Source organism: Argiope bruennichi, chromosome X1, assembly GCF_947563725.1.
Source record: "Argiope bruennichi chromosome X1, qqArgBrue1.1, whole genome shotgun sequence".
NCBI lineage: Eukaryota > Metazoa > Arthropoda > Arachnida > Araneae > Araneidae > Argiope > Argiope bruennichi.
The window spans coordinates 7,252,472-7,276,250 of NC_079162.1; the positions used below are offsets into that span (position 1 = coordinate 7,252,472).

Sequence of the window (23,779 nt, forward strand, 5' to 3'; positions counted from 1 at the left end):
AGTGCGGCTTGGGAATACCTATTCTAATGTTTTTTGCCAAGAAGAAGGCGTTCCACAGGGCTGTATATTAAGTGTGACACTCTTTGTTGTAGAACTTAATAATATTTTATCTGTTATACAAACCACTGTTAGCAAGACGCTGTATGTAGATGATATGCAAATTTCTTGCTACGCCCGTGACATGCGATACATTGAAAGACAGCTTCAGAAAACGATAAATAATATTGTAGACTGGTCAAATAAACACGGCTTCACATTCTCCCCTCAGAAAACAGTTGCTGTGCACTTCTGCAAACGCCCTCTTCATCCAGAACCTGAGTTGTTTTTGAGCGGCAATCCAATTTCCATTCAGGATTAGCACAAATTTCTTGGAATTATTTTTGATAAAAGATTGACTTTTCTTCCGCACATCGCTTATTTGAGGAGTAAATGTCTGAAGTCATTAAACATTCTGAGGGTTTTATCCAATACTTCTTGGGGTGCTGATCGAACGTGCTTGTTAAGAGTCTACCAAGGTATTATTCGATCAACAATTGATTATGGATGTGTTATTTATGGCTCTGCTAGGCAATCTTACCTTAAACGTCTGAATGTCGTTCATCATCAAGCCCTCCGATTGTGTATTGGAGCATTCAGGACAACACCAGTATCTAGCTTATATGCTGAAGCGTTTGAGCCCCCTTTATCTAATAGGAGAATGAAGCTATCATTGTTTTATTTCTACCGTATTTTGTCCAATAAACGCCATCTTTTTCATGAGAAAATCTGGAGTGACGTTAACGACCGTTTGTTTAATTCGCGGAAATCTTACATACCTCACTTGGGATTGCGTATACGAAAAATATTACCAAATGATTTTATCGGTATACAAATACATGCGGGTGATAGTCTGAATCCTGCTCCATGGATAGAAAATAAATTACACTATGAAGACCCTTTTAAACAATTTAGAAAATCAGACACTGATGGCTCTGTTTTTATTTCACTTTTTAAACATCATCGGGAATTTTATTGTTCCTATGAACCCATTTTTACGGATGGTTCCAAGTCATCTGATCATGTGGATTGCGCATTCGTTCATGGTCATCGCATTATAAGTTATAAACTTCATCCTTTTACTTCTGTTTTTACCTCGGAATTAACTGCTATTTATTTAGCCCTCAAATACATTGATGAACATCTCATACACAAGTTTGTTATTTACACGGATTCTCTGAGCGTTCTACAGGCTCTAAATTCTTCATCTCATGGTCACCCACTTCTACAGGAATTGAAGAAGATGTACCGTCTTCTTTGTTTGAAAAATATTAGAGTTTTGCTTTCCTGGATCTCTTCGCACGTGGGTATTTCTGGGAATGAAATCGCAGATACAGCAGCTAAGTCAGCGAATGTAAATTTGCAACAACGTCTTTTTTATGAGGATATGCGTACATCTATTATTCGTTGGTGCTATCGACAGTGGCAAAATCAATGGGACATGGAGACTGACAATAAGCTTCATTTTGTTAAACTACAGTTGGCCAAATGGTCTTCTAAACTAAGCAGGCGCTATGATGTAATTTTGTCCCGACTACGCATTGGTCACACTCGCTTCACACATAGATATCTACTTTTTGCCGAGCCTCCCCCGGTATGTGGCAATTGTGGAGTGATTTTAACAGTTCGTCACATTTTAACAGAATGCGCAAGTTTTATTGATCTTCGGTATAAACATTTTAAATCCAACAATTTTACCTTGGATTTTTTATTGGGTGAGACACATCATCCAAATATTTTCTTGTATGTTAAAGATGTGAATATCATCCATGAAATTTAAGCTGTAATTTTATTGACTTCCTTCCTTTTTTAACTTTTGACTAGTTTGAACACAGTCAATTTCATTTTTAACAACGTTAAGCTACTTTTATCTTGCTGGGAAATTTTAATCTTTTTCGGCGCAGCATATTCTAAATCAGGATCTTGCGCCAAAATTCAAATCTTCTTTAATCACTTGATTTTGATTACTTTCTGTATTCTTCCAATTCAATGCTGTAGTTTTGAAACTTAGTTTTCAATTTGTTATTATAAACAAAGAAAATAAATAAAGTTGACATTTTCAAACCGAAATAACTGTTTATTATACATATGCATTGGACTGTTATTAATCGACATGATGATGCGTCAAAATTATGCTTATAATTAGGAACAAAAAAGTGCATGCTGACATAATTTCACGAACAATTTGTTTACTTTGCAAGGAATGTGCAACCGGAAGTCATAAACCGATTTTTATTAAAGAATTTTATTACTCTTAAATAATCACCAGTTAACGCTATAATGAACAAATGGAGAAAAATATAAAAAAATAATGAAAAATTGTTAATTTTCGCCGGATTTTACAGTGTTTCATTCGGAAGCAGAAAATAACAAGTTCTTTTTCCTCGTTGTATTCCACTCCGATTCACAACTTCTCTTCTGCATAGCGACATGAAAAAAGTTTTTAAATTTTTTTTATGCTTCCAGGTCAGTGCTCCCTGTCATAAAGCTGGCATTGCCCACAAATGGTTCGATGAGTATGTGAGGGACTTTAACTGGCATAGTTAGCTTGTATAATCACAAAATTGCTGTCCAAATGAGAATCTGCAGAATGAGACGGAACGTGCCATCAGGCAGATGGATCCAGTACCATCAAATATTAAGGAATTGGAAAGAGCATTTCTATAGGTTTCAAATTCCACATACCATCTTCAGGACTGGGCAATAACCGAAATTCATCATAACAGTATACTATCCAAGTATACTATATATACTAAATTTCTTGATATATCCCGATTTTATTATTTATTTATAGCAATAACAATTTAAAGAGACTCCCTTAGCATAATGGCATCAGAACTTCTCTAAAAAAAAGGAATTCTTAGTTACTTTGTTAATTTTCATTTGTATAAAAATATTTGTGTTTTTCCTTCAAATATAACTAAAATATATTATTAAAATCATTTCAACAGAAAGTGTTGCAATAGAATTTCATTTTAGCTATGTCTGCATTTCTCAATATATCAGGCTATCTTATTTCTTCAATAATGGAGTACTTTTTAAAATGTTACCTTTTATAATGCTTTTGAACATTTCACTAATTTTTTTTTTATATATTCGATGGCATGAATATTCGATAAAAATCAAAAGTATCAAAAATTTGATAACACTGAAAATTCTTTAAGTATTGAAAGTTCCATCAAGATTGCTGAACATCAAAATTTGGACAATAACCAAATAACAAGCGCAGAATCAAGCTGCCACTAAAAATAACTTTATTATAAACAAAAAACAGCACAGTTTAACGAAAAATATATTATAAAATCGTTAGGGATAGAAAATTTTAAAAATTATATTTTTCATATTATGAAATCACATAGCATAAAAAGTTTGTGAATTAAAAAGTTTAAAAAAATGCATCAATAACATGCAAACACATATTCCACTTATATACAATCTGAAATAAATTCGAATTATAAAGGTTTATCAATCCAACGACATGTCTGACTCTTTCCAAAATTCTTTCATAGTGATGCCTCCGAATCTTATTGGTAGATAATGCCACATTTATTCTATGAAATAACTATATTGGTAATGCATAGACTTCAAACCCAACAAGAAATAATACTTTGGCATAGTTGATGATGAGAAAAAGATAAAATAAAATGGATAAAGAGTAGTGTTGGAATCTCCTGATTCAATATATGGGAATAATAATATAAAGTCTGAGTTATTGTTGCTTCAAATACTGCTCAGTTTTTGTTCTGCACACTTCAAGCAATTTACTGTCACAATAAAGAAGATATGGCCCTGGATTGTTATTATGGATTCTGCAACTTCGCACGCTTGAAGAAATGTCAAACAAGCATTCTGGCATTATATTCAATAGGTGTCCCTTTTGGGGGGCGGTTCGAAAAATGCACTTTACTTTTAGATAAATAAATATTTCAACTTTAAAATTGAGTTAATCTATTCCTATGCTTTTGTTTTAATTTATTATTAGCAGATGGCAGCCTATATAATACAAAGTGTCTTCTCTTTTTATGTTCTTTAAAAACTACGCTGTTCACAAGAAAAGAAGCAAAAAGTAAATTTTCAAAATTATTTATGAATAATTTTATCTGTATTTAATAATTTTATCCGTATATATATATATATACCGCTATGAACGATTCTTTAGCTTAGGATTTTTTGCAATTTTGTGTATTTTTTTAATTTTAATAGATTTTTTTTTGGTATTTAAACAGCCCTTTTTTTGGGGCGTTAATATTTTTAATTAAAATATTTTGAATTATATTTTTTAAATATTTTATCAGTTGTTCAGACACCACCTGTAATCAGTATACAAAATATTTTTGAAAACAAAAGTGCCAAGGGACTACTTCAATACTCAATAAAATCGAGGTAAAGTTACCAGAAATTGAACTAAATGTGAATTTCTTGCTATGTCAAATGACCACTTCCACGATTAACCCTTTCTATGGCCATGGGAAGTATGCTTCCCACCAAATTTATCAATCTTTGTATGAAATTATGTAGGTTAGCATAAGGTCTGACAAATTTTTTTTAGAAAGACAGAAACTTAGATGCTTTAGTTCTTTGTCTCACAAAAAATGATGTGTCTTGATTTGTTACTTAATTATTAACTAACCAGATTAATTAATTAATCAAATTAAATTTATCTAATAAGCTAAATGAATCCCTTTTCTTATTCTAATTTCAAGCCTAAAAATATTTTAACATAATATGACTAGAAAAAAATGGCCCTTTAAAGGGTTAAACTAATAAAATTCCAGAAATGAAACTGCTGTTCTAAAATAATAAATGGTACGTGGTTCAAATAAGTTTCCAGGATTATCACTGTTTGATGAAGCTTCCTTTATTGGAACAGCAGGTGCCTACTTAATTCACATCATGAAGATTCAGAGTATTTAAAGATAGGTTAAAAATAATGTAAATCTAGTTATGTCATAAAACAGGAACAGAATCTTTTAGGTGAGAGTCACTTAAATTTCACTGGTAGTTTCGAAAGAATTGGAAATTTCAGCACTTTGATGCTACTTGAATGGGTTCAGACAGCTACAAAATACATTGAAACTGGCCTATCCAGAAGTGAGCATTCAATATATTATATATTTAGAAGAAATAATGTTCATATCTTCAGTATCTCGGCAAGAAAATATATGTCAAAGACAAAAGCAAAAACAGATACACTGCAAAGTGGTCCCAGAACTTTGTGTAAGACGTATATGGATTCCAAAAGTCCAGATATTTCGTAGCATTTTTTCGCCCATGAAAATTAGCCTCTCCCACTTTGCATACTCGATCATGTATAGCTCCGAAAATCTAATAATGAAGCTGATATTGTCAAATGTCAAGGAAATTTCATAGATGAAAGAAATGGAAATGCAAGAAGTAAAAGTACAAGCATTACTGCAGTTAGACTGGATAACATAGTAAAAGTTCATTCACATATTTGAAAGATAGCAAAACCATAGATTCTTTTATTCTTGAGGTCAGTTTCTCGCCGACTGAGATGAACAAGGAACACATTCCATGCGGCATTATCTACAAAAATTCCTTATAACTGTAATTACTCCTTATGTGTGGATGGAAACAAAACAAGCAACAGAGGTTTTATGGGAGAAATGCGAAGTAAATAAAATTGTTTGCATATTTGAAGACAAGGTTTTTTTTTAAACATAAAACCTTAGAAGATCCACAATTTCAACTTCAAAGCAAAAGGGCAAACTTCTTCTTCACATAAAGCAAGAAGCTGAAAATGGTCGTAATCGTATCAGCATACATTAATGGATTCAAATGTCATTGCACTGGCAATATCATTTCTTTTTAAATATGAAATGTTAAAAAGCATTGGTCTTTTGGACAGTAAAAACAAAGAATGATTAATGTTCATGATACAAGTTTTCGGATGCCTCTTCAAATACGTAATTATCTACCAATAACACATTCTATAACAGAATATGATAATGTATCTGCATTTTGCGGTATATATCTAAAGACCGAGAAGCTTTTATAAATTTCCCAGAGTCTCTGACTGGCTAATATCCAGATCATTCGCTAATGCTTACTATTCAGAAAACTGTTTTTTTTCTATATGATAAAACATCCCAATTAAATATTTAAGAATGTCGGCGAGTTTGTTTGTTTGTTTTTTAAGAAAAATGTAACCGATACGTACTTCCACCAACTGAAAACATGCTTTTCAGGTCGCGAAACAAGGTACTCTACAAGAATTAACTTGGAAGTATTGTCTACAACAACGGCAGACTCCACATGTAATACAAAACGAATTTATTAGTGGTTCAGTAAATATAATAGCATGTCATATCAATTAAAGATTTCGTAGCTAAATTTTTAAAGTTCTTAATTATACATGTTATTAACGAAAAATCACATTCACAAAGTACTATGTTGAAACAAAATTTAGTAAAGTTAAGTTGCCAGAATTTTGCAAATATTTGTTAGACCAAGTCTGAAAGCCTTTGAAAACGGGCATGAAATCTTTCCATGTTTGGAAATACTTATGGGTGCGAGTAATTATCTATACATATGATCAGGTTTGTAGCGGAGAAGATACATGCCTTTTCTTCTCCTTCTGTTATGATAAAAAAAAAAAAAAATCGTGACACACTTCCTTAAAACAGCACGATCATTGTCCACACCTTTCCGTTGTAAATATGATTGGCATTTCAAATTAATAAAGGTTAAAAAGTGTCTGGCAGGTTGAGGTTAAGTCTATAAAATGTATTTCATGTTGTGATTCTGAAAATATATGATGTTTTTTAAAATTATTTACTTGTATCATCAAATAGAAAACTTGCAGTTTTCCCGACAAAGCTTTCTTTTAATATGACATTAGAAACAGTGCACAGAAAGGTCACTTATAAACTTTAAAAATATGCCAGACCTTCAGAAATGCATCAGTTTTTGAACAGAGTATAGGTTAGGAAATGCAAAGAGGGACACTTTGTTAGTGAGTTAAGTAAAAGAAACGATTCGCTAGATAAAATATAAAAAAAAGTTAATGAAATAAAAATTTACAATAGCATGCGATCTAATTAAATGGACAACATTACAAGTGGTACACAAAATGACAAATATGATAATGGCAAGGAGGACACAATATTAAAAAGCCTCTGAAACAATTAAATATTTAAAAAAATTAAGCCTCTGAGGTGACACTTGCTTCACTCAATATTATTTACGTAATTGGACAGTTGTGAAATTATCACCTTGTATTTCAATAATTAGTACTATACATTTTATCTGGGATATCCATTTAATTTACTTAATTCACTATGAAAGAAGGACTCTCATTTGCATTTTATACCTCATGTTCTATTTGCAACAATTATATGCTTCTATGTGCCTGGTATACTCTTAAAATTTGGAAACACCTTTTTTTGGATATTTTGTATAGATGACAAAAATCCTTAATAACATTAATATTTTTTAGTATTACTTAGAATTAATAATATTAAAAAATAATATAATTTTACTGAAAATATTTCAGTTCATAAAAGACAGCAAAAAATAAAATGCCAGTTCTGCATTAAAAATATAGTTTGCACATTTGATAAGCATAAATTCAGATATTGAGCACTTAGTACTCACAATGGCTTCTTCTAAACCTCTCATTAAAAATCAATAACATTATAATGCACAAAATTGAATTTATAATCACAAAAACTAGGTCTAAATATTTTTCTGAGCAGAATAATTAACATTTTTGCATTCTTCAACCTTTACATTATTAGAAAATTAGAATATTTAGAATATTTCAGCAAATATTTGATCTAAAAACAATTTTTTTAATATATGCAAAATTGCATTCAAAACGAATCTAAATGCACTATTTAATTTTTACAATTAATGATTTCAGTTTTAATTGTGTAATTATTTTTTTAAATAAATTTTGGCAGATAACATATACAATTAAACGAACACCACAGCAATAATTTGAATTCAACTTGTTTATTTTACATTACTAACGAAGCAAAATATAATTATATTTGATGTTTCATGTAATGGATATTACATTATATACCCTAGAGAAGAAAATATTTATTTGATATTCACAAATATACATTTTCAAAAATTACTCGCAATTATGCATTGAATTACTTTTCAATAGTAGAAGCTAAGCCATTTAATAAAAAACAGCATAGAATTTTAGAAAGAATAGTCATTTACGCTTCTTTAATTCTTCAAATCGCTTAGCTAAATCATCGAAATCAACATCATCACCAGTATTACCTTCACCAAGTTCAGGCAATACAGTATTAGGGACAGAAGGCAATTCTGGAAGTGAATCAACTGGAAATTTTGACCTAGGGGCTGGTGTAGGCATAGCTGGTGGAGATTGCACACCAGAATTTTGTGGCAGTGGAGGATTATCACCAAACACACTTTCATAAGATGGTGCAGGAATATCTACATTGAAGCCAATATTTTCAGGATTAGAAACGGGTCCTGGATATGGGCCACTTGGTGCAACACTTGGAATAGGAGGTACTTCAGAGCCTTTTGCACAAACCTGAAAATACATCAGAACATTAAAAACAAATGCTACAAAACAATGAAATTAGAAGCTGATTTTAAAATAATAGTATAATCAGTATATTCTAATTTGAACTAGATTTTGAAGAACTTTTAGAAATGTCAATGTTGTTCATTCACAACATTAGTATTAAGGAGTATTTAAAATAATATCTTTTCAACTCTAATGGAGTTTTTTAATAAATTATACTGGACTGTCAAATTAGCAGTACACTTATGGCACTGAAAGTGATATGAGACAACAGTAAAATCAAAGCAAAAAAAAAAAAAAAAAAGTGCTGCATTTATATGATTATTTTTCTTCATCATCGTGATATGTCAAACTGCAGATGTTAAAAATTGAAACAAATAACTGAAAACACAGAAATGCTAAAAATGAAAATGAAGCTAAGAAGTTACCATTCAAATTTACATCATGTAAAAATAATTTTCATCATCCCTGAAACATCAGTGGGCTTTTTCACATGTCAAAAATTGGAAAGCTATGTGAAACTCGAAACTAATAACAGCCCAGTAAAGATGGATTCAATCTCCCTCGTCCCCTGTATTTCTTACTGCTGATATATAGGTAAAATCTGATCTCACCAATAAATAAAGATTTTTAACCATTCTTGTTTTAAATTAGAGAGAAAATTTCCAGTTATTACAAGTAAAAAAAGGGAACAGATAATGAAATTGGAATAACTGATGCAAGAATTTTATTTTTAATTATTGCATTTATTTATTTACTATTTTTACAAAAAATGGTTATGTTAGAATAGATTTCATTCGAATGACAATTATTTGTCCCATCTGCTGGTGAACTGATTTTTTTCTGTCATAAGGATTAATTATACAATGGGGAAATATTTGCAGAAAAACACAAAATATTAAATATCATTATTTTATTTAACATTCAGGTTTCAATATGCATTGGAGTATCATTATGACTACTAGAAAGTCAAATTTCATGGCAAAAAGTGCAAGATTCCTCAGGACACTGTAAATATATATATAAACAATTTTTTTATAAGTATAAATAATACTAGTCCACTAATGCTCTTTTTTTTCTTTTTGCCCCATTCCTAAAAAAGGCTGTACATCCCTGAAGTAAACAGAAAAATGCTATTTCACTGATTCTTACAGTATCCATGCAAATTATAATTCCTTTATCAATTTCAACCAAAATAGATCATGTAGTTTTCTATCAATATGTATCCACAGAAAATATTGGTAAATACTTTCAATGGAAAATGATAATAAAACTTTTTCAGGACTTTATTATATCCATTAAAAATCACATAGAAAATTAAGAAATTAACTAGAAAATTAATATAAATAGATGATCAAAGAAGGTAAGTTTTTGAATATTTAAACAGATTTTACTAGACATAATTACTAATTTCTCACTGAATGTTGCAAAGAAATTACTTATTTATTTTACAATAAAACTGAAATTAATTTTAATAAGAAAAAGTGAAAACTACATTTTTTAATACAATAAATTTCTTTTCCCCTGCTGCATAAAATTAAATTTTTTAAAAAATTAAGCAATTCTTGCAAACAGATTTTAAATCAATTGGATTAATTTTAGATTAAAATAAATCTCAATGTTTAGTTAAAAACAGCATGCATAAATAAAAATTTCACACAAAATTTATGTAAGAACTTTAATTTTTTTTTTTTGGGGGGGGGGGGGGTTATCTCATTAAACCAAATAAAATTATCAGATGACTCAGTTTTCAAATGAATTCTTCATATTTTTTTAAACAACAAAATAGTATGGTCATTTCTCTCACAAGAGAATTAGATAAGATTTAAGTTTAATAAAAATATTTTTAATATACCATACTAAGATATAAAAATCAAAGCAATAATAAAATGTTGCTTTGATTAATAATAATATTTGATTAACAATAAGTAAATAATTGTTTATCCTTTTGCAAGGTATATAGCAGAAGAGTTACATAAGCACATTATGTTATAAAGTCAGATTTTAAAAAATACCAATGCTAACTTTTAAAGCAGTTTTTTTGGATGAAAAACAAATCTTCTGCAACGTTAAGCTTTTTTATTCGTCGTTCTGTGCCTATCTTGTGTTCAGGTGCAGCTCTCAACTGCCAATTTTTTTACAAACTTTTTCTATAGCTGGTGCTTCTGTGCACTTTTACAATGCATGACGTAACACTGATATTATAAAGTTATGAACTGTAATAGGTGAGATGGTATGCACCTGAGCCAGAAGCACATTCTGAGGAGACATAATTTTCGTGATACAGCCTTCACTTTATGCACCAGAGACCATAAGGGAATAGTTTCTTCCAAAGAGCTTCCATGAATTAGGAACAAAATTTACAAATGGCCGTTAAAAAGGAGAATATGCAGGAGATAGTCCAAGCGCAAATACTCAAGATATAGACCACAGATAGGATACTTACAAATCTAACATTTTTAGAATTCTACCAGCAAATGAAATGTATCTGTAGCATTTGCAGTATATCCATGCACAAAAGTCTGAAGATTATCAATACTGTATGGATTTTACAATTTAATTTTTACAACAGAATGAATCAGATCTCATGATTGCTGTGTTCTCAGGTAAGGCAAGTTCTTCAATCCACATACATTCATTTGGAAGCACCGAAGAATCTCCAAGGTGAACAAACATGAGCAGTCCAAAATCATTTCACTGTGAATATTTGGACTGATATGGTTAAAGATCTCATAATACCTTGCTTATAAGTCGTCAGGAATACTTGATCTATCAACAGCAAGTTTTAATGGAATTTTCTGAAAAATATGTTTTTTAGTGTTATTATTTTATTTCTGTCTTCTCTTAATTATTTTTCTTTTTCAAATTTGCGAAGAAAGGATTTCTGACCAAGCAATACTATGCGATTCCAAATCATCTGTGTCCTCATTACCTTCTTGCAAATTTGCTATATCGATTCTAAACTATCCCACATACTGTAAACCAACTCATCACAAATCAACTGAAAAGTGAGAATATTTTAAATAATACATTTAATGATTAAATATTTTATTATGACAAGAAATAAGTATAAGATGAACACTTAAAAACAGTTTTACTTACATTTGGTATAGGATAATTAAATGGTTTTGGTAAATCAGGTTGTGGATACTGCACACCAGGATACATTGTTTTTTCCTGTGGGGAAGGTCCAGTAACAAAACCTGGTTGTGGTGGTCTAGGATCATCCCCAAGATTAATAAGTGGCTCACTGACAATAGCTTCAAGAGCATGCTCTTCTTCTGCTAAAACTTCATTATCAGGTTCATAAGGCACATTGTGGCTTTTGGCGATTTCTAAGGCAAAAGTTATAAAAAAAAAAGTCTAAAACAATAAAAAAATTACTTTCCTAAAACATAAATAAAAAAGAAACTGACTCCTTACCAATTAGATATTTTTCAACAAGAACCTTTGGCGGAGCTTGGACACTCAGCTTATGCACCAATTTCTCATTTACCGAGTTTAAACTATTTTCTCTGACAGCAATAGCGTAAGGTTTTCCATATTTCACAGCAAGCTGGTCAGCAATAATTTTTAGCTCAGCAACATCTGCTTGTAGTCGTGGAGCAGCCCAAATCAAGCTGGAAACAGCTTCAGCAAGACCTTCATCTAGGGTTCTTAAAGAAGAGTGACAAAATAATTTAGGGCCATTCCATGAAAGTATTTACCTTTTACATTTAAATAAAATTTCAATGTAATCATAACTGTGATATATCATTTTTTTTTGGTAGAGTCTCTAATTTTTAGATCTAACAATAGAATTTTCCAACAGAGGCTGATTTGAATTTTATTTTAGAAAGAATACACGTTTGTATTTCAGTGTTTTTAAGCTATTTTTTATACTCAGATCGCACCTTTTTTTTTGAAGTTATAATCTTTTTTCCCGTTCAATGAATACATTTATTTGAAGATCGGCACTGCTATAAAAAAAATAAAAAATCTGAATATAATTATATTTTCCTTAGTAAATTTTTACTCAGAAATTCTTTGCTAAGTTAACCACAAAATTCTAAATTTCCTTAACTTGTTAGTTAACTTATATAAACCATTCCAAATTGTTAATGTGGTTCTATTTATTAATGATTCAGAGCTGTGACTAATGGAACTCATCATGTCTGACTAACGTAACAAATATTATTGTTACATTTATCACATTATTGTTTACTCCTTAAAATAATTCGCCCTTATAAAATTTCAAAAAGTTTTGCTAATATATTTCTTAAAATTAAACTTCTTTTTCTTAAAAATCAAAACGGTGGGATCAAGTGTAGCAGAGAAGAAAAGCAAGAGCAATACTGAACAAAGCAAAGCAAAAAAGTGTGAAGATAAAAGTCAAAAAATAGAAAGAGAGTTTTAAATTTAGAAAAAGAGGATTTTTGAAAAAATAAAAAAGGAAACTGAAGCAATAAAATTCATAAGAAAGACGAGAGCGCAAAAAAAAAAAAAAAAAAAAAAAAAAAAAAAACTGGTTTGTTATAAGCCAACAATTGACTTTGGGAGCATATTCATCTCCACGAGCATTATATAAAGCAATAATAGAAGTTGAGTCTTCTAATCCAAGGAAAAAGCAAGCAGTTGTGAAGAAAGCTTCAAACATATGACTCTTTATTTTAACTACTAAATCTGAGAAGAAGAAAGGCCTTCCCAAAGATGCTATTGAGTGTGAGAAAGCCTTTTTAATATCCAGATGATGTATCAAGACAATTTCCTGTAAAGTCCATTCAGAATATAAAAGTCAATAAAAAAGCAATTTTGCAGCAATCTCTGTTAATCTACAGGTTAAAAGATGCATTTCAATTACTTAAAAATGATCATCCAAATGTTGAAACTGGACTCTGTTAGATCAGCAAATTTGCTAGTGCTCATGCTGGGAGAATTTTGTTTTCCTTTTAAAAATGTGCAAATGACAAAATAATAATAAATAAATAAATAAAACTTTAGTGGCTTAATTTTTTGCAACAAATATAATGCTAATAGTATAAAATGAAACTACAGCAACTGTCCATTGCAAATTGGAAAAATCACTGAAAAATAGAATTTGATTTTGATGTATGTAGAGCAAGTTTATATAAATCAGCAGAACAAAAGAAAAAGTGAAGAAAATATTCTTGAAACTAACTATTTCATTACAGAGCTCATTTGGTATTTAACAACTCTCTAGAGGCATATTCATAATCTGCATCATGCAAAATAGTTAAGAAAGCAAAAGGATAGTTTAATATAAAGACAGAAATATATGCAGATTTATTTCTTTCACACACTAAACACATCCATGAAATAACCCAAATGAAATGATGGCTGCTGACTGGAAGACAAATAAAAACTTATCAGTGATAATATACACTGTAATAATATATTTTAGATGTGCTGTTGGTGAAAAGTTAAAAATGAAATCCTATGCAGATAAATCTGATTGTCATATACTTTTGCAACAATAAAAATGTTGTCAACAAATCACTAAATATATATTTAAAAAAAAAACTGAATTTTAATACCAAAAAGATAATAATTTATCAGATGGTATATCAGCCCATTTTAAGAATCATTATAGCATATCATTGCTGTTTTCTAATGCAGTATTTTGTGAGTTGAATTTCTCTGCTCTGTATTACTGAAAAGTGCCAAGGAAAAAGAATGCAGGATGAGTATGATGTAAATGTAGAAATGCACAAAATAAAATTTTTGCATAGAAGCGGACATAAACTTTAAATGGTTAAAAAAGATTCATTTTGTTAGAACCTACTGAATCAAGTGAAAATTTGCCATTATACATCAAATATGAAACTAGAAAAAGCATTACTGTCCTCTAAAAATTTTTTGAATAGAACTCCATTTGTATTAAAACTGCTTTATATAAATTCTTCAGTTTTAAACATTTTATTATTGACAGTCTAGCTGCTATGTTAGTCACATTATTTAAACAATAAAAATATCAATAAATAATCATTGTTGATTAGTAATCAACCCAAAACTGTTTTTACTATAGACATAACATTCCAATGTATTACTGTTATTGATTACATTTTTTTAATGTAAAAACTCAGTGAAATCTAGTGCTGAAATTAAACTGTTATGTTAGTAACAAAGTTACAAATTTAATTTGTTTAAATCATTATCTTTTAAGATAATTCCTGTATAGATATGTTATACTGATAAACAATACATAAAATATAAGAATAAAAGAATTTCTCAGAGATTATTAAAGAATATTTTGTCATATTTATAGCTTGTTAAAATATTCCCAATGTTAAGCTCGTCACAATAGAATGACCCTTAATTTTAACAATTAACCCTTAATTTTAACAATTAAAACAAATAAAATATTCAAAATGGAGTAAAACTTAAGACAAATAACTTTGCCACACAAAATTTGATACAAGAAATTTACAAATGAGGAATATAATCACAAATTTGCTACTACATCATTTCCTCTTGATCAGATTCCTCTTAGTCTCACATTAAGCCTTTGTTTCAGCATAACTGTTCTGTTCACACTCTTTGTAAGCATGTCAGCAAACTTAATTGCACATATGCAAAAGTTAGTAAACCTTCCTCTATCTTTTCATGCAAGAAAAAAATGTCTGAATTCTATAAGCTTATTTCGTTCTAATGCAATGTGGTTTATGGCTAAGGCTATTGCTCCCTGCTTGTCCATAAATATGGTTTGAGAAAGAGTCATAAAAAGCTCAACTAAAAAACCTTCACGGAAAAATTTTTTTGAAACCACAGTTCTTCCTTGACAACATTACACATCAACAGGTATTCTGCCTCTAATGTAAACATAGTTGTTGTTTTTTGTTTCTTTCTGCTCCATGAAATAGCTCTTCCTACAAGTATTGTGGCATAGCCACTAAATGATCTGCGATCAGTCTTGTCACCAATGCAACCTGAATCGCAGAGCATTTCTAAATTCTTCCCTGTCTATTGGAAGGTTAGTTTGGCCTCTTTGATCTGCACAACATAACAAAGTATGTGCTGTATACCAGACAAATGTTCTTTACTAGGGCATTGGTTGAAGTGACTCAAGTCTGGCCTTGTTTCACCTGCTTAATCCTCCTATAGCCTGTCAATACCTAAATAAAATATTGTCTTAAATATTGATATATACCTCATCCCTGAATCCAAAGATGTTGATACGCCTTTAAAATTCAACATGTCAGCTGATTGCACAGGTCAGCTGGACTCCTCTTTGTTTACATCTTCAACAGAATTATAACAAATCTTCAAATCTCCCATGATGTAATCCTTTGTCCACTTAGAAGATGATATCTATCTCCTTGGTAGGTTTTTCTTTTATTTCTTCCAGTCTGCAGTTTTCATGTGTTGCAAATTCCCTTTCATCTAGAAATATTTCAAAACCTTGAAGAGGCAATGTAACTGTGTTCTCTATCAAAGATGGTTCCCTTCAAACACAATATCTCGAGAGCAAATAACATTCCTCTTTCCTTTAACATAAATGCAGTAACTCACATCTCCATTATATCCAAAAAGATAACCATTTTGTTCATCTTCTCTCTTTTCTGAACTGGAATATGTACATAGCGAACAGATCCTATGATGCTCATGTGTCTTATTCTGGGTATCTCACACATTTATAGTTTATAGGTGTTTGAACTTGGAATAGAAAATTTACCAGTTCTATTTAAAACATACACAGAGGTGCTAAAAAATTCTGCTCACAGATACTTCAGCAATTCTATTTCCTCATTAGAATACTTTAAAATTCGTGCCCTTTCGACAACTATTCAATTGTCTCTTTCAGAGTTGTCATTCTGTTTTGGAGCATATGGAGTAGTAAACCTCCTCAAGGATATTCCATGATTCTTGAAGATTTGTTTGATAGCTTTGTTATCAAATTCTCCACCATTATCACTGAGAATTTCCTTTATATTATGCCTCAAATTCTTGGTGTGGACAATGAAGTCTACAAATACATCTTTGATGTCTGATTTTTCTTCAAGAAGAAACAATACCTAAATTTTGTAGAATCATCTTTAAAAATAGCAAAGTATATAAACTTTTTACGAGAGTCGTCAAATAGTCTACAAATATCTGTGAAAATCAGTTCTCCAGTCTTTATAACTTTCTTCCTTATTCCAAACTTCAATATGTGTCCTTCACATAAACACAAGCTTCAAATAATTTTGAATTATTCCTTACTTTTATATTTAATTCATTTTCTAAAATGGTTTTTACATGCTACTTGTCTTGGTATCCTTATCTTTCTTGATAAAGCTGAAGAATATCAATAACAGCCCTGCCTATATTGACCTCATTTTCTAGAAATAATGCCATCATATCGGTCTTATACGGATTACCATCAGGATTCTGTGTTCCATGTAGAACCATTTCTACATTTATTTTTAAGAAACAGTTGTTGTAAGCAAATTCAAATATTCTATTGCAATTTTTGTCTAGTTTGCAATGCCAGTATGATTGCTAGAGTTACCAATATTGAAAACAAATTTTGATGATTGCAGGCATGTACCTCACAATTTCCAGAAGTTTGAAATGCTTTTCAATACTTATAAATGCCACAATTTTCATGGTACCTTAACCAATGGCCCGTAAAGAAAATCAGTAAGCTACAGTTATGCTATGGGGAATTTAAAATTTTTCAAAACAACAAAGAAACTGCTATTGTTGCTCACATGTTTTGAGGCTCCACTGTCAATGAACCAGACATTTGTGTTTGTCTCAGCAGAATATGTACCTTCATCTAAAGTTAAGAGTGTCAAATTAGCAGATGCTAGATTTCTTCCTTCTTTCATGGACACAGCAAACTTTGGTAGTTTCTCATGAGAAATCCATTTTCTGTGCATTTTGACCCAATGTCCTATTTGAAGAGAGGGATTACATCAATTTTTCTTCTTCCTTGTTCCTTACTTAAGTTCAGAATTTACAACTAATGCTTCTTGATTGCCAATTTCATTTAAGCTTGGATCCTTCTTCAGTTCTCTTTCATGGGTATAGACTAGAGCTTCCCAAACTTTTTTTTCTCATGGACCACTTTCAAAGTTTTACTGTTTTCGGTAGACCCCCTGCTGCTACATTTCTGCTGTATTCCCAAAACTCCTAAATTAGGATGTTAAGAAGAAAAAAAAAAGTAGCATCCCAGACGAGCGGGCGCCACTTTGCAAGTCTCGACATGTGGTGAACACTTGTACTATTATCTATTGTTCTATTCAATTCTGTGTTTGAACTGAGTCTCGAATATTTTTGAGTACCTACCTAGTGAATGATGCAACCTGCCTATGTTGATAGGTAAATCCAAGCCAAAATTTTTGTTCTTTATTATGAAAACCAGAAAACTTTTCATGGACCCCCACTTACAACTTGTGAACCCCTGTTTTCTTTTCACGTCTACGTGGACCCCCGTGTGGTCTCCTATGGACCCCTGGGGGTCCACCTGAACCACTTTAGGAACCTATGGTATAGACTATGTAATCATTTCATTTAATCTCTTTTTTTCATTGCTTAAAAGAAGCTTGACTTGAAGAGCTATAGTTTGCTGGGATAGCATAGAAGATTTTGCATATTAAAAACACCTCTCGAAATCTATTCTCACTCTTACTTTCTAGACCTCCGTTCAGGTTGTTGCACAAATACTTGAGCTTTTATAGATGAGCTGTCATGTCATCATTTCCCCAGCTAAATTTTAAAAACTGCAAGCAGATATTATATAATTGATTGTTGGATGAGTCTTCAAAAATCTTGTGTAGCTCTAATCAAGCATTGTCAAATCTCATAACTTTTTGCAGTCACCGAATTTGTAAGGATCATCATTGTGCAATTATCTCACTTTATTGTACCTTTTACAATCATCTTGGTTCTTCTTTTGAATTGCTTAGTCTGCATTTGAATTTGGTTGTTCTGGTTTTTGGATTTTTCCTTCCATTACATCTATGTAGTAGCTGAGGGCACTTTTAATTCTATATTTCCAAATTGACCAGTTACTTTTCCCTAGCAATGCCTCAATTTGGATCTTTCCTTGATCCATTTTTTTTTTTTTTGACAGTTGTAACATCCCAGGTAAATTTGATAATCCTCTGCCCTAACTGTCTGAGTGTTTGGCCTAACTTAAAACTAACATATTAATGCTGATATTCTTCACTTTAAATGTGCAGTATAAGCGTGTTAAGCCCATAATCTGCCGACATTTATTAACCAGACTTAAAAATAAACTTAGAATACCAATAATATAATATTTAGTGAAAAAAGAAACATATGCATGCGCTCATCCTTATTATTAGCAGAGATTTACAGAAAACTTTTAGCAGACTTACGACAGATTATTATTGAAACTGGTTTGATGCAAATTTTCCAATTTGTATAAATAGTAAATTAAGGCAATATTAATTAGATATAGCAGAAATGTTCTGTATTAAAACAACATAAAGGATTGTGCTAGATAGAAATCTTAGTTTACAACTAGGGAAAAGAGAAATCTCAATCAACAATTTCTTCCTGTAATTACTGATATGAATCTAAATAAATCAACAATCTCATTATTATGAAATCTAGGCTTTACCATTAAAGCTCTATATAACCCAATTTAAAATGGAATTGGATACTATGAGACATTTAATGAATAGAATCACTGAAGAAGAATAAAAAATAACTTCTTTTAATAAATTATTCAATTTTGCACTGATCTTTATAAAACACTTCTAATAAAAAATACAAATATGCTTTCACTTTGAAGATAAAATTTGACATGAATATAGCAAAATATTTTGAAATATAATTTCCAAGACTAAAGAAAATTTACTAGAGAAATAACAAATTAGACAAGGAAGTATATAAATTATAAACTATTATTTCTGTTATGTAGTTTCATAAATTTACTAATAAAAGCATTTGAAAATGTAATAAATCCTTTCAATTTAGGATCATCAAGGCTATTTAGATAACAGGAACTTGTGCATAGACACAGCAAAACTGTAGCATCCTCACTATAATTTTATGATTATTTAATATTACATAAAATAAATAATTCTTCAATAATTCTATATTTCTAGACTTCAATTAAATTTTAGAGCTTTCAATCATCGTCACAGGAAAAGTGAGAAAGTCTCTAAAGTGAAAAACTTCTTAAAACACTACTTTCTACATGCTTATGTATGCTACTGTATATATACAGCAATGTGTATCTGTTGCATAGTTTGTGAAGGAAAGAAGGCACTGTAGAAAATATAGTACCAAAGATATTAGAAGTAACATTTTAAATATTTTTCCATAGACAGAATATTTTTTATAAGTCTAGAATAGAAATTAAATAACAATAATAAAAATATGAAAAACAACTAATTGTCAATAAAAATTAATTCAAAAAATGTCTTTTTAAAAATATATACAGTGGTGGCCAAAATTGTGGACACTTTTGAAAATCGTTATGTTTTCTAACTTTGTATGCTTATAGAAAATGTTACAACTCACAAAATGCAAACTCTTACATATCATTTTAAAGGGAATTTAATGCTGATTTCAATACAAAAAACAAAATTCAAATATTTTCAATACAAAAAAGTTATTTGTACTTTAATCTGCATAACAAACACAGTGATGAAGTGGATTGTAATTTCTAACTTACCTGACTAATCACTGTTCTTATTCTGGGAAACAATAAAATGTTAATAACTGCCAGAAAAAAATGACATGTTTAAAGTTGGAACAGGTCATTATTGTGCTTTTTTTCTATAGAAGGAAGACTGTTTTTTATGTAATCAAATCACAAGTAAGAAATTTTGTTAAGCTTTTTAATACTTAGTAGGAATTGTTGTAAATATTTCTAATATTTAATCATGAAGCAATGCCATAAAAAAAGAAAAAAGATTGGACACCTAGAAAGAGAACTAAGATTATTTTGTTAGATGAATGTGGTCTTTTCTATGCTGAAATTGCAAGACAGGTGGGTGATTCAATGACTACATCTGGAATCCGAAAGTTTTTACGATATGAGAAGACAAATTCAATAAAAAGCAAACCCAGAAAGGGCTGAAAAAGTCTTATTCTTCTGTCATGAACACCACATCTGTTCATGACAGAAAAATAAAAAGACGATGTATCCATGATCGAGGAATGTCATCAGCGGCCACCAGAAGTGAATTGAATGATGCTGGCATTTATGTTAGTTCAAGAACAATCAGGAGAATATTATTAGATGTTAGACTAAGAGATAAAATTAAATGAAAAAATTTACACCAGTGTATAAAAGGATTACAGTGGGCAATAGAACAAATTAATTGGCCAGATGATCAGTGTCACAAATTATATGAAGTGATGAAACAAAGATATTGTTATTTGGTATTGATGGCGAAAATAGGTAAGACATAAAATAGACGAAGAGCTATATCCTGACTGCATTCAAGCAACTATGAAGAACTCAGTAGTATAATGATTTGGTCAAGCATATCAGCATACGGTATTGGTCTCTTTCATGTTATCGATGGGACATTATATGCAAGAAAATACATTGACACTATTCTAGAGCCAAAACTTACACCTTCCATCCATGATCTCTTTCCCAACAATACATAATTTATTTTTCAGCAGGATTCAGCTCCTTGCCAAACAGCAAAAATATCGAAAGTGTGATTCAGTACAAACAGCATTGAATTGTTATCATGGACAGGAAACAGTCCTAAATTCAAAATTACTGAGAACTTATGCACCGTTTGAAAACTCTTATACATATGAAGTGTTCATCAAATAAAAGAGGATTAATTAAGACTATAATTGTTTCCTGGCATCAAGCAACAATGGAGGAAGACTTAAAACTGTCGTCAATGAATGAAACATCAGTGTGAAGCTGTAATAAAAAAATAAAGGCTACTTTACTAAGCACTGGTAACTCAATTCAGTCATCAGCATCTAATGTATCTCGATAATTATTGCCTCTCAACTTTTTTTGTATTGCAAATATTTGAATGTTGCTTTTGGTATTGAAATCAGTATTAAATTCCCTTTAAAATGATATGTAAGTATTTCCATTTTATGAAATGTTACATTTTCTATAAGCATACAAAGTTAGAAAACATTAAAATTTTCAAAAGTGTCCACAATTTTGGCCACCACTGTATATGAAAATAGCATCTTTACATGTATATTTATTTTAACTTTATGTTTTAATGATTTTAACTGTTCAACTTCAGTTGCATAAATTTTTATACACAGAAAATACATTACAAGAAAAAAAAATCATTTTTATATACAGTTTTTAATAAAGAGATTGCATTTACAAAGGTATTATTTCTTTGTTAAAAACTTTCACACGTTACAAGAAAAAATGTAATGATTTTTAATAATAAATAATTCAATTATTCAATATCAGCTAGAAAAGACAAAACTTAATGTCTAAAGGTTGTACATTATAGTGTAAGTTACGGTATTTGGCGAATATTACACAAATTCTGACACTGGATGGATACTAAGATATAGCAATATATTCTGCAAATATTTCAAGGAACCAAAAAGACACGAAGAAAACAGTTGTGATTTGATAATCCTGATAGACTTTAACATCTTTAAATGTTTTACTATGCAACTGACTCTCATTTGTACTAATATTTTACTCTACCAATCCATTTCTAGATTTTGACAGAGATTATATTTCATAATCTTCCAGAAATGCACAACTTTTATCAAAGATTGTGAAGTTTTTATAAACTCACATGCACTGCTACAATTGAATTTTTATTGAATAGTTATTTTTGCTTGAATGTATAAAATTTAGATATTGTATAATTTCAAATATAAGTCAATCCATCTACAAGATGAGAATACATTCTTCAAAAATTTACCTAACATTCAAAACTTATATGTATAAAACAAAATAAAATATTAAAATTTTTTTGTGATTTTTGAACATATTGTCACGAGAAAGAAAATATTGGCAAGCAAATAAATTTTAAAAAGTAAAATATTTTTTACTCATGTTGCTATAAAGTAAATTATCAGAACCAATGGCTATAGTTTTCATTTAAGTAATTAAAAACTAGCACATTTTTTCCCGTTCATTTGCTATCTTGTATAAAATTTGCGACAATCTTTTATTTTCAGAACTATTTTATTTTTTGTTTGAGAGATTGAGTGGAAAATGATATATATATATTCTTATGTGATAAATTTGAAACTTTCGGTCATCAATTATGTTGCAGAAAATTTCAACAACAGTATGGATTTTTTCGTAAATCCTGCATCTGAAGCAACAAATCAGCAATAATAAACAATTTAAAAAGTAAAATAACTTAAACAATTTAAAAAGTAAAATAATAAAAAAAGTGTTTGGGGATATTTATCGTATGTTAATGAATGTTTGTGAACAATTAATGAAAATGTTAACCTAAACCTAAGTTTAAGTTAGGTAAAGTTTTAAACTTAAACCTAAGGTTTTAGTTAGTAGATCTATTTACAAGTTGCTCCCTGTTGTTGAGACTTAAAAAAAGTGTTTTTCTTTTTTTTTTTTCAAAAAAATTTCAAAGGTGTTCGCTACATTAACATTACACACACTCCACCAAGAAAATAAATAAAGAAATATATATGTAAGAAAAATTATAGCAAAATTATAGCTGAGAAAAATAACTTACTTCATCTGTTGAATAAGTCCAAATCGAGCCAACAAAAGATCACAAAACATTTCGACAAGTTCCATTGCTTCAACTAAATAATCTTCACGAATAATGTGTTCCACACGAATTTTGGACCTCTCAATTTTTCCATTAGCAAGATAATCGGCTATTTCGCGTCTAGATTTTTGGGTTAATTCTGTTTTTTTCTTTTCAAGTAGCTTCAATCTATTGATAGCTAGTCTTAAATTCGTTTTTAGCTTTGAATAATTACACCCAGTGGACATCATTTTTAAAACGATTATTCACACAAACTGTTAAATCTTTATAATCTGACAGTGATAACAAACAGAAAACGAAATACAATAGCAAACCTGATCTGACTCATGAGTTGAGTGGAGGAGTCGAAAATTTCTGTCAGCTGATAAAAAAACTATTACGCAAAGTCACTTGATCAAATTTAATATTTACAAACATAAGTTCAAAAAACACATTCTAAGTGCCGAAAATCAATTAAAATTTTTTATAATAAATTATTTTTTCAATTAGTACAAAGTGACCTCCTCAAATTCTTTGAAAAAGGAAAATAAAAAAAAACAAGGAA

General features: G+C 30.0%; 1 protein-coding gene across 1 annotated transcript; it reads right to left on the reverse strand.

Moving 5' to 3' along the window:
• Window positions 1–3,267: 3,267 nt before the first annotated feature.
• Window positions 3,268–23,570, reverse strand: LOC129958133 (IST1 homolog). The gene is made up of 4 exons (XM_056070335.1): window positions 23,197–23,570; window positions 11,993–12,225; window positions 11,672–11,904; window positions 3,268–8,575 (listed from the first exon to the last, which is right to left on the reverse strand). Exons 1-4 carry the CDS (start codon window positions 23,463–23,465, stop codon window positions 8,225–8,227), a joined length of 1,086 nt encoding a protein of 361 aa, XP_055926310.1. The 5' UTR covers window positions 23,466–23,570; the 3' UTR covers window positions 3,268–8,224.
• Between the last annotated feature and the right edge of the window lie 209 nt (window positions 23,571–23,779).

Excerpts from the sequence above, each read along its gene's own strand:
- LOC129958133 (XM_056070335.1), bottom strand. The coding sequence starts at position 23,465 with ATGATGTCCACTGGGTGTAATTATTCAAAGCTAAAAACGAATTTAAGA. Across the intron at positions 12,226-23,196 it reads GGACTTATTCAACAGATGAA|AACCCTAGATGAAGGTCTTG; the intron begins GTAAGTTATTTT and ends CTCTTCTTTAAG. Across the intron at positions 8,576-11,671 it reads TTAATTATCCTATACCAAAT|GTTTGTGCAAAAGGCTCTGA; the intron begins GTAAGTAAAACT and ends ATGTATTTTCAG.